Source organism: Schistocerca cancellata, chromosome 5, assembly GCF_023864275.1.
Source record: "Schistocerca cancellata isolate TAMUIC-IGC-003103 chromosome 5, iqSchCanc2.1, whole genome shotgun sequence".
In the NCBI taxonomy this organism is placed as follows: Eukaryota; Metazoa; Arthropoda; class Insecta; order Orthoptera; family Acrididae; genus Schistocerca; species Schistocerca cancellata.
The window spans coordinates 775,562,315-775,578,272 of NC_064630.1; the positions used below are offsets into that span (position 1 = coordinate 775,562,315).

At 37.6% G+C, this 15,958-nt stretch overlaps 1 protein-coding gene across 1 annotated transcript in view; it reads left to right on the forward strand.

Moving 5' to 3' along the window:
- LOC126187750 (uncharacterized aarF domain-containing protein kinase 5) overlaps window positions 1-15,958 on the forward strand; it is a 175,207-nt gene that overhangs the window by 155,853 nt on the left and 3,396 nt on the right. Inside the window, exons 9-10 of the mRNA XM_049929003.1 lie at window positions 1,654-1,831; window positions 15,460-15,627. Of these exons, the coding sequence (XP_049784960.1) occupies window positions 1,654-1,831; window positions 15,460-15,627 (346 nt within the window). The remainder of the gene's footprint in view (window positions 1-1,653; window positions 1,832-15,459; window positions 15,628-15,958) is intronic.

The following is a 15,958-nucleotide window of genomic DNA, read 5'->3' on the forward strand; positions in this document are numbered from 1 at the left end:
AAACTCTTGTCCAAACAGTTCTGCAGATTTTCCTCAAATTATGCTTTTTGTTGCATTCAACTGGTCCCTAAACACGTCTTCTTTTCTCACTTACTCAAATGTATTGACACAGCAAAGTACTCATGACACAGCATGTGGAAGATGTGCATGCATAGACATGTGACAGAAATTGATTGGTGCATCGAAATCATTTTTTTCCAACATTTTCTCTGATTGACAGTTTGCCTGTTGATTAACGAAGGCCAATTCTGTGCCAGTCTTATAAATATTTTCTGGATCAGCTTTATGATGAGATTTCCATAGGGCGTCTGCCAATTAGGGCCTGTACCAATGTACCATATTTCATTTTCACACAGTGTCTTGTGTGTGTGTGTGTGTGTGTGTGTGTGTGTGTGTGTTTTGTATAATGTTTAGAGTGGGTATTGCCTTCAGTGCCACAACACACACACACACACACACACACACACACACACACACACACACACACACACACACACACAAAAGTTCTATGCTGTTAGACATTAGTAGAATTATTTTAGTTTCACTTGGTTTGTTGTGCATGGACACATCTTTCCATAATTATGCAGAATACTTATTTGAAACTTCCTGCAGGTTAAAACTGTGTGCCGGACTGAGACTTGAACTCGGGACCTTTGCCTTTCGCGGGCAAGTGTTCTACCATCTGAGCTACCCTAGCACGACTCACGACCCATCCTCACAGCTTCAATTGTGCCAGTACCTCATCTCCTACCTTCCAAACTTCATAGTAGCTCTCATTCTGGAAACATCCCCCAGGCTGTGGCTAAGCCATGTCTCCGCAATATCGTTTCTTCGAGGGGTGCTAGTTCTGCAGGCTCGTAGGAGAGCTTCTGTGACATTTGGAAGTTAGGAGACAAGTTATTGGCGAATTGAAGCTGTGAGGACATGTTGTGAGTCATGCTTGGGTAGCTCAGATGGTAGAGCACTTGCTCGCGAAAGGCAAAGGTCCTGAGTTCGACTCTCGGTCTGGCACACATTTTTAACCCATCAGGAAGTTTCATATCAGCACACACTCCACTGCAGAGTTAAAATTTCATGATAGAATTTTTTTGGTCTATTTTTTTCATAATCAATGGCAAAAATGAGCTGAAGTCTGATTCTGAACTTTGAATTTCGCTAAATATTTTTTTGTCCATATATTGTAATATGTTTTTGTCTGTATTTGTATTTTGTTTTGTATTCACCAGTAAAATGTGTTGTCCATTTTCCTCATGTTTGTAAAATTGCCATTTTAAACCATTCTTCTTTAGAAATTTGTCCTGCCTTTAAAGTAAACTTCCAAAATAAACCTGTAATTGTTCACGGAGATGATATCTGATGCTACATCATTAGCCAAAATCAGCACTGTTAACAGTTTCTATAGGACTTAACCATTAATCAATTCTTTTTTAAAAACTGAATTAGCAGTGATATCTCTTCAAAAGAAACCTGTAAGTTAGCAAAAAAAGTGTATTCACTTCCAAATTTGAGTATTTTATACGCCTCCTCTCTGTATTCATGGAATTTTTATTTATTTATTTTTTTTTAATTTTTTTGTGACAAATAATTGAGCTAAAAATGTTAACATTGGTGACATATAAGATTCAGTATAATTTGCCTTATTATTTATTACAGACTATGAACAGTTATCTGAAATTCTAACACAGAGGCCACTAAGGATGTCAAACTATGTATTGAAAGTGAGTCTTAGTGATGATGATATGAAATACATGACAGAAGTAGCTCGTAAAAAATTTGACAAAATAATGACAGCTCTCCGAATGATGCCAAACTCTATGCTATTAGTAATCCGGTATGTTGGCCTTAATGTGTAACAATTTTTTTACAATGTCATTAGACATTAATTTGTGTATAAAGACGTTTTAGCAATGGGTGTTATATCTACATCGAGAAATAAATTTTTATGTTTCTTTTGATGAAGTGAAATGAATTTGGATTAAGTAATGACAATTATGACTTTGTTTATTGGTTTACGTATTACTATGTTTATTTATCATTGTAAATGTTCTCACATGGGAGTTGTGGATATCATAGCATTAGTCTTCCTTCTTGTTTTTTGCTTTCAATAATATTCTGTAATGTTGTAAGCAAACTGGACATGAACATGGAAGTGCAGTAATTAATTTTTCATTTGAACTCCGCTTATTATTTCCATGAGGTTACAGGTAAAGAGCTGGAGGGGGCAAGATAGATTTTATATAGTCGGCATCTGAACAGAGAATACTATATTGAAATTTGCAACTCTTTCTGATGAGAAATCATATGTGTATGAGGTTTATTCTGATGTGAACTAGCCTTTTGCAGTGTGGATGAGAGAATAGTTGGGAGCAGAATGATCCTTAAAAAAGGTAGGTAGGGAGGTATGTAGGTAGGTAGGTACAAATATGTGGAAGAGTTGAGCAGTCACATCATCTGGCAAAGATTGGTCCCTTGTCATTTGTAGCTACAAGCAAGCAGGACAGCCATTTCTGTTGTGTACAACATTTTTATTGTTTTTGGAATGAAGGAACATGAAATACCTTCTGAAATTTTGACTAGAATCTGCGCACACATTGCTGATGCTGCCCTACCTGTCACCCAAGTCAAAGGGAACCTGTAACGTGCGCGTGGGGCACACGATACTCATTAAAGCCTATACTATGGTAAGTTGACGGGCTTCACCTTATGATAAAGGATTTTCGTATAGATATTGACCGCGTGTACCTAAATGGAAGCAAATCAGACTTACACCCACTCTGTTATAACAATGATACGTCAAATAAGTCCGAAATGCAACTACATGTCAGGACGGGGGAAAAAAAAAAAACACACACACACACACAGAAGATGCTACCAATTTGTTAATAAGACGGTCGCCAGCCTAATTAGGCATTATCTGAGTTTCTTTCCTGTACAAGTTGGTGTATATTCATGCAAACCAACATGTAGTAATACTGCATAATATAGTAAATTTTAGAATCAGAAAATCTATTGAACTGATAGTTTCACTTTCTGTACTGATATGGAAAAACCATAAATACACAACACCATTCTAGAATGTATACTACCAAATTTCGTACTGTCTATTGATCTGATTAAAATCGGGCATAGGTCACCCTAGAAATGTAATTTCGAGCCACAAACAAAATGTAAATTTTAATAAAGATAAAACACTGATAAATTTTTGGCTTTTATATTGACTTTAACTTTTGCTGGTCAAATCAATTTAGAACACTTCAGAATTGAAATGAATAAAAAGGGGGGGGGGGGGGGGGGGGACCCTGAAACTGTTATGATCACTATATTAAAAAAATTGATTACTGAAATTATCATGCATTCAAGATTTCCAGTATACGAGTTACTACTCTTTTTATCTTATTTCCAACTCATTTAAATACCTTTATATCTGTCTCAAAATAATTAAACTCCATTACTAAATCAATATTAAAGTTATCTTCCAACTTTGTCAGACCTTCGTTATTCATTTACTGGTTCATTAACAAAACAATTCTTTAAACACCATTCTAACATAATTAGGTCTGCAGGTAATTATTATTAACACAAACTTTAATTTTTCACTTCGGGACACTCAGATTGCACAACATTTGGAAAGGACGTTAGTTGTGAGGATAATTAAATGATAGGACAGTTCTGGTAAAATTTAAGTTGTTATTGAACAGTATGGAACAAAAGTAACACTGGTCCATACGAATACAGTTCTAAAAGTTTCAACCTGTTTGTAGCGATGCGGCGGTTGGCAGGCTGCGAGATGGCGAGGCACAGAGCACACATACAATCACAGCTATGGCTCTTGATGTATCGGCACTTTACTTCTTCTTAGCGTCGCAATACTTTTCCATTTAGTGCCTATGGAATTTTGCCATGCTGTATAGGCGTTGGAACGGCATATCCGAGGCTCAATGAAACTACGTCTTCCAGGAGAGCCTCCTCGCTCCAGAACATGTTGCTCAGACCAATGCCAAACTCCAAATACTACTGCTGAGCTCGTTGTGCCGTGCAGCGCCCGTGCGCATTTTCCCGCGCTCGCCTGCCATCCACCTTTTACTGCTCCCTTGCGGACAGGGTATTCACCCGAGGTTTTGCATCCTACATATCCTAATACATTGCCTACGTATGGACCAGACGCACAGTTACAATTTTAAACATGTTACAACAGTTTCAACATTTGTTACCTTTCAATTCTATTACAATATTGCTTGACATTTGACATAAACATTAATATTCACAATGAAATTTGTTTACAGTTTTCTTAACACAATGACATGAAACAAAAAGAAAAAAAAATAAATAAATAAAAGAAATGAAATCAGAACATCGATTACACTAATTTATCGAAAAATCAGAAGAAAAAAATATTATTTATATGTACAATAGTACAGCGTTGTTGTTGTTACAAACCAACAATTTTTCAGTGGTTACGATGTTGTTGTACCTTTGTATCTAAAACTCACTAAAGCCATCTGCAGTTGAGTATCATTAATGAAAATATAGTTGCTGTTCCAAACGTTTTAGAACATGATCAATTGAATTTATGTTCTAAGGGTCTCATTTGAGGTTGATTTGCCCATTGCAAGTGTTCACAGTGTTCTAAGAAAACATATCAGTTGTCCCAAGATGTCAGCAAAATTGGTCCCACATCATTTTTGAGAGGCATAGTGAGATATTCTTTTAGTGTTTTTAGTCAATTTTAGGGAGAATAGAGGAATCTTTGTAGCAGATTGCAAAATGGTCTAATATACAGTATAACACTAAATACTGAAGGACTTTTAGATTGTACAACCAGTGTTATGCCTCACTGTTGGTCAAACAATGTCTGTGCCCAACCACCTAGTCTGATGGTGACTTTTAGTGGCATTCACGCACTTGCATTCTTTGTGGCTAATATCCCAGAGTAGTGCTCACTGCATCTCACCATGAAGAACATAATAGAGGGAAACATTCCACGTGGGGAAAATATATCTAAAAAGAAAGATGATGAGACTTACCAAACAAAAGTGCTGGCAGGTCGATAGACACACAAACAAACACAAACATACACACAAAATTCAGGCTTTCGCAACCAACGGTTGCCTCATCAGGAAAGAGGGAAGGAGAGGGAAAGACGAAAGGATTTGGGTTTTAAGGGAGAGGGTAAGGAGTCATTCCAATCCCGGGAGCGGAAAGACTTACCTTAGGGGGGAAAAAAAGGACAGGTATACACTCGCACACACACACATATCCATCCATCCGCAGGCCTTTACAAATGTCTGCTTGTGTCTGTGTATATGCGGATGGATACCGTATTTACTCGAATCTAAGCCGCACTTTTTTTCCGGTTTTTGTAATGCAAAAAGCCGCCTGCGGCTTAGAATCGAGTGCAAGGCAAGTGGAAGTTCTGAAAAATGTTGGTAGGTGCCGCCACAACTAACTTCTGCCGTCGTAAAGGCACAAAGATAAATACTGGCGCCAAAACCTCCATGTCAGTAAATAAATTAAAAAAAAAAAAGGTGGAAGACGAGCTTTTTTTCTCCGCCCCGAGTTTCGACCACTGCATTTTCATACATTATCCAACAAAGTAAATACAAATTCCGTATTGTTGATCTTCGAATGTAGCATAATTTCAATGTACTACGAAAATCCGACATGCAAGACTGTTTAGAATGTTTGTCAATATGGCCAACTCTACTTTCTGAATTTTTTACTACCCATGAGAAGAGATGGTTGCTAATAGGAACCTGATGAAATGTGAATCACATATGCAGTATTCTCTTCACCATAAGAATAATACGAATATCAACATTTTGTCATGTATTCTTTCGTGTTTGCTGCTATCTCATTTAAATCCTGCCTGCCTAATAAACTACGAAACTAGATTGAAACAGCAAACGCGGAAGAATATACGTATTGTGTCATGTTTATATTCATATTATTCTTATGCCTAATAGTGATACAGTGAGAAATGAAGCACGGCAACTGACTAGATTTGTAATTCTAAGATGACTAATTTCTGTGCAGAATTTGATGTACCAAAGAAGCGGCCGCAAAGATTTTCAAACGGAGAAACATTTTCGCCTAACTCTCGTTCAGAACATGTTCTATCATACGCAGTCTATTATTTGGTTCTTGTTGATCATTATCAAAGAAAGCAGCAGTGTAAGTAACAACAAATAGCAGTCTCTTGCAATTGTTTCGCTAATGAGACGATTACTCTCTCTTTTTTTTTTTTTTTTTTTTTTGAACTGTAAGCGGCGGTAGCGCGCACAAAAGCAAGCCATGCCGCGAGCGGCGACAGGCCGTAAACACGCACTATCAATGCGACAAACAAAGCGTGACACAGTACAGTAATGCATTTTCAGCTTAGAGTGACGCAAACACCTATAACAAAGAAAACAGCACTTATCTGATCAAAGCAAAATGAGCAATCGATTCAAACCAGACGAAGCACGTGAAAAAGTAAGGGTACCCGTATAAATACGGACGGAGCGCCTGACGCATAGCAATGGCTACCTGGTAAAGCTTAACTGCTAAGCTTACGACTCGAACCAAACTACTGTAGCTGTATCGTCATTCATTCGACCTAAATTGTATCTCATATTACAATGGACCAACTTTGTTTTGATTTGGAGGTACGGCCTAAAACTTTACTCTCCCCTTGAATTTCGAGTCTCAAATTTCCGGTGCGGCTTAGATTCGGGAATTTTTTTTTTTTTTTCCTTTATTTCGAGTCTCATTTTTCAGGTGCGGCTTAGATTCGAGTGCGGCTTAGATTCGAGTAAATACGGTATGTGTGTGTGTGCGAGTGTATACCTGTCCTTTTTTCCCCCTAAGGTAAGTCTTTCCGCTCCCGGGATTGGAATGACTCCTTACCCTCTCCCTTAAAACCCAAATCCTTTCGTCTTTCCCTCTCCTTCCCTCTTCCCTGATGAGGCAACCGTTGGTTGCGAAAGCTTGAATTTTGTGTGTATGTTTGTGTTTGTTTGTGTGTCTATCGACCTGCCAGCGCTTTTGTTCACCATGAAGAACAGTTTCACAAATATCTTGCAGACTCTAACAATGGTGTTTGTTAATGAAATGATTACTGTGTTGTCTGTAATACAACTTTTATTAGGCCCAAGTGACTGGATGTGAAAGATTCTTTGCATTAAAATTACACACACAAATTAAAAATAAAAAAATGTTTGGTGACTTTGCTACTAATTTAGCTCGGTTACATACAATTGTGATGGCTAGCGTTATAATTGTCATTGTTACGGACAAGTTAAATTTGTTGAGTACCAGTTACACAGTGTTCCAGCCAGTTCATGGAAAATGTTGTTCATTCTCGAAAAATTCCACTGTTGGTATTAGCATTTTGATTAGTTCCAATGCTTGTATTTGATACAAATGCAGTGTAAAACAGTTTAATTTATTATATTTAAAAAGAAAGATGATGAGACTTACCAAACAAAAGCGCTGGCAGGTCGATAGACACACAAACAAACACAAACATACACACAAAATCTAGCTTTCGCAACCAACGGTTGCCTCGTCAGGAAAGAGGGAAGGAGAAGGAAAGACAAAAGGATATGGGTTTTAAGGGAGAGGGTAAGGAGTCATTCCAATCCCGGGAGCGGAAAGACTTACCTTAGGGGGAAAAAAGGACAGGTATACACTCGCACACACACACATATCCATCCACACATACAAGACACAAGCAGACAAATGTCTGCTTGTGTCTTGTATGTGTGGATGGATATGTGTGTGTGTGCGAGTGTATACCTGTCCTTTTTTCCCCCTAAGGTAAGTCTTTCCGCTCCCGGGATTGGAATGACTCCTTACCCTCTCCCTTAAAACCCATATCCTTCTGTCTTTCCTTCTCCTTCCCTCTTTCCTGACGAGGCAACCGTTGGTTGCGAAAGCTAGATTTTGTGTGTATGTTTGTGTTTGTTTGTGTGTCTATCGACCTGCCAGCGCTTTTGTTTGGTAAGTCTCATCATCTTTCTTTTTAAATATATTTTTCCCACGTGGAATGTTTCCCTCTATTATATTCATATCAATAGTTTAATTTATTATATTTATTAAAAGGAGTTCAGTCCAGGACTTTCTTATGTAATGTCTGCATCTACATCCAGACGCCACAAGCCACTGTATGGTGTGTGACAGAGGGTAACATGTACCATTATTAGTCATTTTCTTCTCTGTTCCACTCACAAATAGAGTGAAGTAGAAATGACTGTTTATGTGCCTCCTTATGAGCCATAATCTCTCTAATCATATTTTCATGGTCTGTACACAAAAGTACGTTGGCAATAATAGAATCCATCTACAGTCAGCCTCAGATGCTGGTTCTCTAAATTTTCCCAATAGTGCTCCACAAAAAGAACGCTGCCTTCCCTTCAGTGATTCCCATTTGAGTTCCCGAAGCATTTACTTAATACTTGCTTGTTGTTCAAACCCATCAGTAACAAATCTAGCAGCCCACTTCTGAATTACTTCAATGTCTTCCTTTAATCTGAGCTTGTGTGGATCCCAAACAATCAAACAGTACTCAACAATGAGTTGCATAAGTGTCCTGTATGTGATCTGCTTTACAGATGAACCATGCTTTCTTAAAATTCTCCCAATAAACCAAAGTTGACCATTCCCTTTCCCTATCGCAGTCCTTATGTGCTCATTCCACTTTGTATTACTTTGCAGTGTTATGTCTAGATATTTAATTGACGTGTCAACCACTTTCTCATAACCACAGCATCATCAGCAAATAGCTGCAGATTGTTGCTTACCCTGTTCGCCAGATCATTTATGTGTACAGAAAATAACAGCAGTTCTATATAACCCTTCTGCCAGTAGGTGCATTATATCAAAGTTATTATTGATGGAAGTTTGCAACATCCCACATGATCGGGCCACATTTGTTTCATATATCGGGAGTCATTAAGGCAGTCATTAAGGCAGTGGACATGCGATAAGGGGAACAGGATTCAAACCCCTGTCAGGCTGTCGGAACTTATGTTTACTCTTATTACGGTGTATTAATAATTTTTTTTTATAAATTATTAATATACAGTAATATTACACGCAACTGAGGAAGACAGGACTATAAAAGTTGATTATGTTTACTCTTATTTTCGTCAATTTCTGCGGGAATTGAAAAGGACAAAACCTGTTTCTTCTGTCATCCTTGTCCACTTCCATCTCTAATAATACTACCACTGACAGCACATTAAACTAGAACTTACTTATTATTTAGTTTGTACTTGGAGGTAGCCTTCTGTGAGGCTACTTTAAGGCAAATAACATCATTCTTGAAGAAATGTTTATAGTTGAATTGTAAATAGTATTATTTTAAAATTACTCTACTTGTAATTAAAATCTCATTAAATGATTTTAAACTAATAAATATAGAAAAAAAATTGTCCCCCTTACAAATACAAAGTGATCCCTAAAGGGCTGTGGAAACCAGTTTTTGGAATCAGATGTTCCTTCATTCATTAAAACTGGGGGAGTACAGAGGAAGCACACCATTGAAAGATAAGTGGAAAAATGCTCAGTACTCCTTGGCTGTGTTTTGTCAGATGAACAACACAGGTTCTGAAAGATACCGTATTTACTCAAATCTAAGCCGCACTTTTTTTCCGGTTTTTGTAATCCAAAAAGCCGCCTGCAGCTTAGAATCGAGTGCAAAGCAAGTGGAAGTTCTGAAAAATGTTGGTAGCTGCCGCCACAACTAACTTCTGCCGTCGAATATATGTAGCGCTACACAGGCATGGCGCCAAAACCTCCGCATCAGTAAAAAAAAAAAAAAAAAGGGGTGGAAGACGAGCTTTTTTTTTCTCCGCCCCGAGTTTCGACCACTGCACTTTCATACATTATCCAACAAAGTAAATACAAATTCCGTATTGTTCATCTTCGAATGTAGCAGAATTTCGATGTACTACGAAAATCCGACATACAAGACTGTTTGGAATGTTTGTCAATATGGCCAACTCTACTTTCTGAATTTTTTCCTATTTGTAAGAAGAGATGGTTGCTAATAGGAACCTGATGAAATGTGAATCACATGCAGTATTCTCTTCACCATAAGAATAATACGAATATCAACATTTTGTCATGTATTCTTTCGTGTTTGCTGCTATCTCATTTAAATCCTGCCTGCCTAATAAACTACGAAACTAGAGTGAGACAACAGCAAACGCGGAAGAATATGCGTATCGTGTCATGTTTATATTCGTATTATTCTTATGCCTAATAGTGATACTGTCAGAAATGAAGCATGGCAACTGACTAGATTTTTAATTCTAAGATGACTAATTTCTGTGCAGAATTTGATGCACTAAAGAAGCGGCCGCAAAGATTTTCAAACGGAGAAACATTTTCGCCTAACTCTCGTTCAGAACATGTTCTATCATACGCAGTCTATTATTTGGTTCTTGTTGATCATTATCAAAGAAAGCAACAGTGTAAGTAACAACAAATAGCAGTCTCTTGCCATTGTTTCGCTAATGAGACGATTACTCTCTCTTTTTTTTTAATTGTAAGCGGCGGTAGCGCGCACAAAAGCAAGCCATGCCGCGAGCGGCGACAGGCCGTAAACACGCACTATCAGAATGCGACAAACAATGCGTGACACAGTACAGTAATGCATTTTCAGCTTAGAGTGACGCAAACACCTATAACAAAGAAAACAGCACTTATCAGATCAAAGCAAAGTAAGCAATCGATTCAAACCAGACGAAGCATGTGAAAAAGGAAGGGTACCCGTATAAATACGGACGGAGCGCCTGACGCGTAGCAATGGCTACGTGGTAAAGCTTAACTGCTAAGCTTACGACTCGAACCAAACTACTGTAGCTGTATCGTCATTCATTCGACCTAAATTGTGTCTCATATTACAATGGACCAACTTTGTTTCGATTTGGAGGTGCGGCCTAAAACTTTACTCTCCCCTTGAATTTCGAGTCTCAAATTTCCGGTGCGGCTTAGATTCGGGACTTTTTTTTCCTTTATTTCGAGTCTCATTTTTCAGGTGCGGCTTAGATTCGAGTGCGGCTTAGATTCGAGTAAATACGGTAGTGTTTTAGTCTAGTTTTGTACAAATGCCTGTCTTTTTTCATGTGCTAGTACTTTCTCAAAATTGTGCTCTTGGACCCATTGAGATATATGTCATTAATTGCATGTGATGTTTAAGATTTAGGAAGACTGGTTGCATGATAGGGAGTTTTAGATTCTTCTTTTAAAAAGCTAAGTGTGTTAATGACGATGCTACGCCAAACCTATATAGTAATCTTTGTTTGCAATTTTTAGAAGTGAGAAACTTGCAGTACCTCAGGTGCATTTGACTTATACTTGGTATGGCTGTTATGTGTAATAGTGCCTCAAGTGCATTTTACGTATACTTCGGACGGCCGTCATGCATAAATGACAAAATATCAAAAAAAAATTTGAAGACTAGCAGATATGACAGAGGACTTAAAGGGGAAAGAGACATTTCTACTGCTGCATTGCAGTTGGGCAAGACATTCGGTCAATACCATCTTCTCATTTGAAGTGTTCTGTATAAAATGATAAGAGCTTCACATATGATGACTTATGCATTTCACTGTATCAAAGTTAGACTGTTTGTGGAAACTTGTAAAGCCAGAAACAAAGGCAGCCTGTGCAAAAAGGCCTATAGGCCACCTGCTGGCAGCATTTCTTTCAGCTATTTCACTCTTAGTTGGTCTTCTGTTTCTGTTATTATGTTAAGTCATTGATAGCATTCTCCATCTCCTAATTACTCAGACACACATATCCAGATCTCTTATGTGAAGCCAATTTTCCTAAATATACTCATATTTTTGTGTTGTTATTACAGAATATTAAAAATTAGTTAATTTGTTTCACTTGTGTGTAGATAATGATGATCTATCATTATCCCTGATTAACAATGTAGGAAGAAATGGATTGCTACTTACCATAAAGAAGACAAGTCAAATCACAGACAGGCACAATTAAAAGACATTCACATATAGCCTTTGGCATAGCCTTCATCAGTAAGAGAGAGTTACACATGCACCATTCACACACACTAGCAAGCACACATGCCCACTAACTCCAGCATCTCAGGCTGGAATACGGCCGGCTGTATTCCAGCCTGAGATGCAAGAGTTTGCAGTCATGTGTCCATGAGGTGTGCTTGCTTGTGTGTGTGAATAGTGTGTATTTGTGTGTGTCTTTTACTGATAAAGGCTATGGCCGAAAGCTAAATGTGAGTGTCTTTTAATTGTGCCACTAGCATTCGGGAGGACGACGGTTCAATCCCGTCTCCAGCCATCCTGATTTAGGTTTTCCGTGATTTCCCTAAATCGTTTCAGGCAAATGCCGGGATGGTTCCTTTGAAAGGGCACGACCGATTTCCTTCCCAATCCTTCCCTAACCCGAGCTTGCGCTCCGTCTCTAATGACCTCGTTGTCAATGGGACGTTAAACACTAACCACCACCATTAATTGTGTCTGTCTGTGACTTGATGTGTCTTCTTTACAGTAAGTAGCAATCTGCCTTTTCCTACATAGTTGATATTCCTACCTGGAGTTTCCAGTGTTTGATTATCTCTGATTATTAATTCGCCTTTAGCAGTTGGCACCTTTCACATGTATAATGTTTTTTTTTTTATTTAATGAAAGAAAAAATTGAAATATGGCACTGTTGTGAAAAAGCAATTTCCCCATTTCGATATTACAAAATACTGCTTCAGTGAACATAAGCGACACACAGTTGCAGACTGTCATGAAGTTATTTGCTTTGTTAACAGCATGCTAATGTACTAGCTGTAGTGGCTGTTGCTGTAGCTGTGTGCCGTAATCTGTTTGTGGTATAAGGATGCATTGTTACATGAGGCGGCCTACTTACTTCCATCAAAATAGTCCTTATGACATTGCACAAATTGATGAAATGGGCATACAAGACATAAAACTTGATGGTTCACATATTGCAGAGGGAGGGACTTGAATGTCCAGAGAAATGGAATTCAAGTACATACATCTACACCTAAAAATATACTTAATAGGCCACATTGCATGGTATGGCAGAGGCTAATTTGAATCATTATGAGACACTTTCTTGATTATTTCAAGCATGTATTAAGCCAGGGACAAAATAACTGTAAACTCGTCACAGTTTCTATGGGCATTATCTTCCATTTTTCTATATTAGGGGAGAGCTGCAGTGCATAACACCTAGTGGAAATACTGCCTATGCTTTCTCTACTACTTTGCAATAATTCTGCGACAATACTTTTCTGTAGACAACAGAATTGTCAGTGGTTAATCTGATAGTGCTTTTGACCTATGTGATAAATCATTCATGTATTTTCTGAACATGAACAGACTTGTTGTGCTTCCTTGGTGACAATCAGTGTCACTTTTTATTTCTGTTGTTCTGTCCAGTATAATATTCTATTATCTATTAGTCCCTATTTCTTTGAGCTGATCACTTATTTGCATAAAAAATTGAATCAGATTTCATCTTACTCATTCGAAAATGTAGACAGACAGAACCTACATGTTCTTCTTTGTGTTAAATAGTGTGTGTGTGAAAAAGGTAAACTGTGTTTCAGACATTTTGTTTTTCGTGAGACCCTGCATGTTCTTTGGGAGAAGTTCCTTTTTCTCCAGTAACATTATAATGCCTGAGTATGAAAAGTGGCCTAAGATCCAGAAGCACACTGTCAGTAGGGATACTGGCAAGTAATTTGCCACATTCATTTTTACCCATTTTATAAGCAGAAGTGACATGCACTTTGACCAATCACATAGGGCCATTTATTTTCAATAAACATGATCTAGGAAAATAGCAATTGTGCAAAATAGATCAATGTAAAATGTAAAAGGAATATTGTTAATGCCTCGTTAAGAGTCTCTGCCTAAAAGAACAAGAAATGGCATGTTCAAAATTGTCATCCATTAACGTATGCTTAAATATGCTATTAGAGACTAATTTATCTGACACTAGGGAAAATAAAATGAGCTACGAATTCTTCTGAAACTTAATAAGTTATAATATGTATAAAGTGAAGTAATAAAATTCAGATGGATATGAATGAAGACACTTTATGCAGTGTGTCTATGAGGTGCATCATTAAACAAACAATATTGCATAGTTTGTAAACATTTTAATTATAAGCCTTTAGAAACTAGTGGAAAAATGTAGGTAAGGTAAGTACAGATTTACGTACTACATGCATTTGCCCACAGTAACTGCATGCAAGTGAGAAGTCAGCAACCAAATGATATTTCATAACTAATCTGGCCTTTTCAGACTCTCCTCTGCCTGGAGTGTCTCTTTGGTGACGTCCTTACCTAACATTCAGAATAGTATACTTTTTTTCCAAATTTTTCCTATCTCTTTCCAGATGAAGGAACATCACAATTCTGAAAGATGGTGTGTATCAGTTTGCTGTTGCTCCCTGGTCAACAGAGTTCCCCCTCTCTCTTCTTCTTTATATTTAGTGCCATTTTGAAGACTGTATACATAAATGATTATGGAAATGGTAATGATTTGGCAAACCCAGCTGTAACAATAATTTTTGTTTTTTTTTCAAGAAATAATTTTATTTCTGAGGATGTGTTGAAAACGGGAAAACAGAACTTGTCCTAAAAACAAAACAGTGGCAGAAAAAACTATATAATATCAGTGAATATGATAAAATTTGTAAAGGTAACAACTTGCTCTACAGGGAAAGTGGGGAGGTATTGGCTAAGAACATACCTGGATCATAATTTAAAAAATGGTTGACACTAGGCTGTTTACAGTATGACTACAGTAGCAACAAACAGTCAGATCATGCACTTGGTCACACCTAGTGTTCTGTTCACTGCCTTTCTATTGCTGCCCTACCTCAGATGATGATTACCACTATCAGCTGCAGATTAAGAATGTGACCACTAATGTCATTTGCTCTGTTCCCCTGTGCAGCATGTTCATTTTCACAACAGAATGTCTAAAGCCAGTAGTGAAAGAGAGACAGGAAAGTTTTACAGTCCTTCAAAGCAAATTCAGTATTGTGCATTTGCCAGAAGTGTCCTGGTCATACTGCTTGTGTGAGGTGACAATGAACAGAAAAAAACGGATGTTTTCCGTGCTCAACTGTCAACCACTTTGCCGTTTCGATACAAGTGTAGCTCAAATGAAAAATGGAAATGTGAAAGATTTGAGAATCCCTTCTCCCTCTCCTCCTCTCCTCTTTTTACCATTCCTATGTTCAGTTTTAAGGTGCATGGTGATTTTCCTACCACTAGTTAAAACTTCATTTTGAATACATTATATACGTGACACTTGTTTCTGGGTGCCACGTTTTTGCGTGTTATGTTCTATTTGGTTGTCCACTGTTATGTCCTGAAGATTAATTTCTGATGTAGTTTTTATAATTTTCTAATGATCTGATGTTGTCATTTGTCATTACATTTTATCTTATCTCAATTGCAGGAACATAAACACAATAAGAGCAATAGCAAAAGAGCATGGCGATCCTGTTGACCGCTACACTGTGATGGCTAGAAGTGCAACTCAAGGTGCCTTTAAATTTGAAGGAGCTGGCCTCTCCCATAAAGTCTTGGCCTTCAGAGAAAGGACATCTTTTGAAATGAAATTATGGTGAGATAACAAGTGTTTTATTCTCAGTTACATAATAGTATAAGCAGCATTTGAAAGGCAAGTATGTCTCGGAGAGACAAATGTATCTTCATCTTCTTATTTGATACATAATCTGCAAATAAATGGTGATAGTAAAGATTGCATACAAATTGCAAGAGATAAACATATGTTTATAGCATTTTAAAGGTGTAGAGAAAGCATCAGACAAAGTTAACTGCAATACACTCTCCGAAATTCTGAAGATAGCAGGGATAAAAGACAGGGAGTACATGTTTATCTACACAAACCAGACTGCAGTTTTAAAGAGTTGAAGGATGTGAGGGAGGCATTA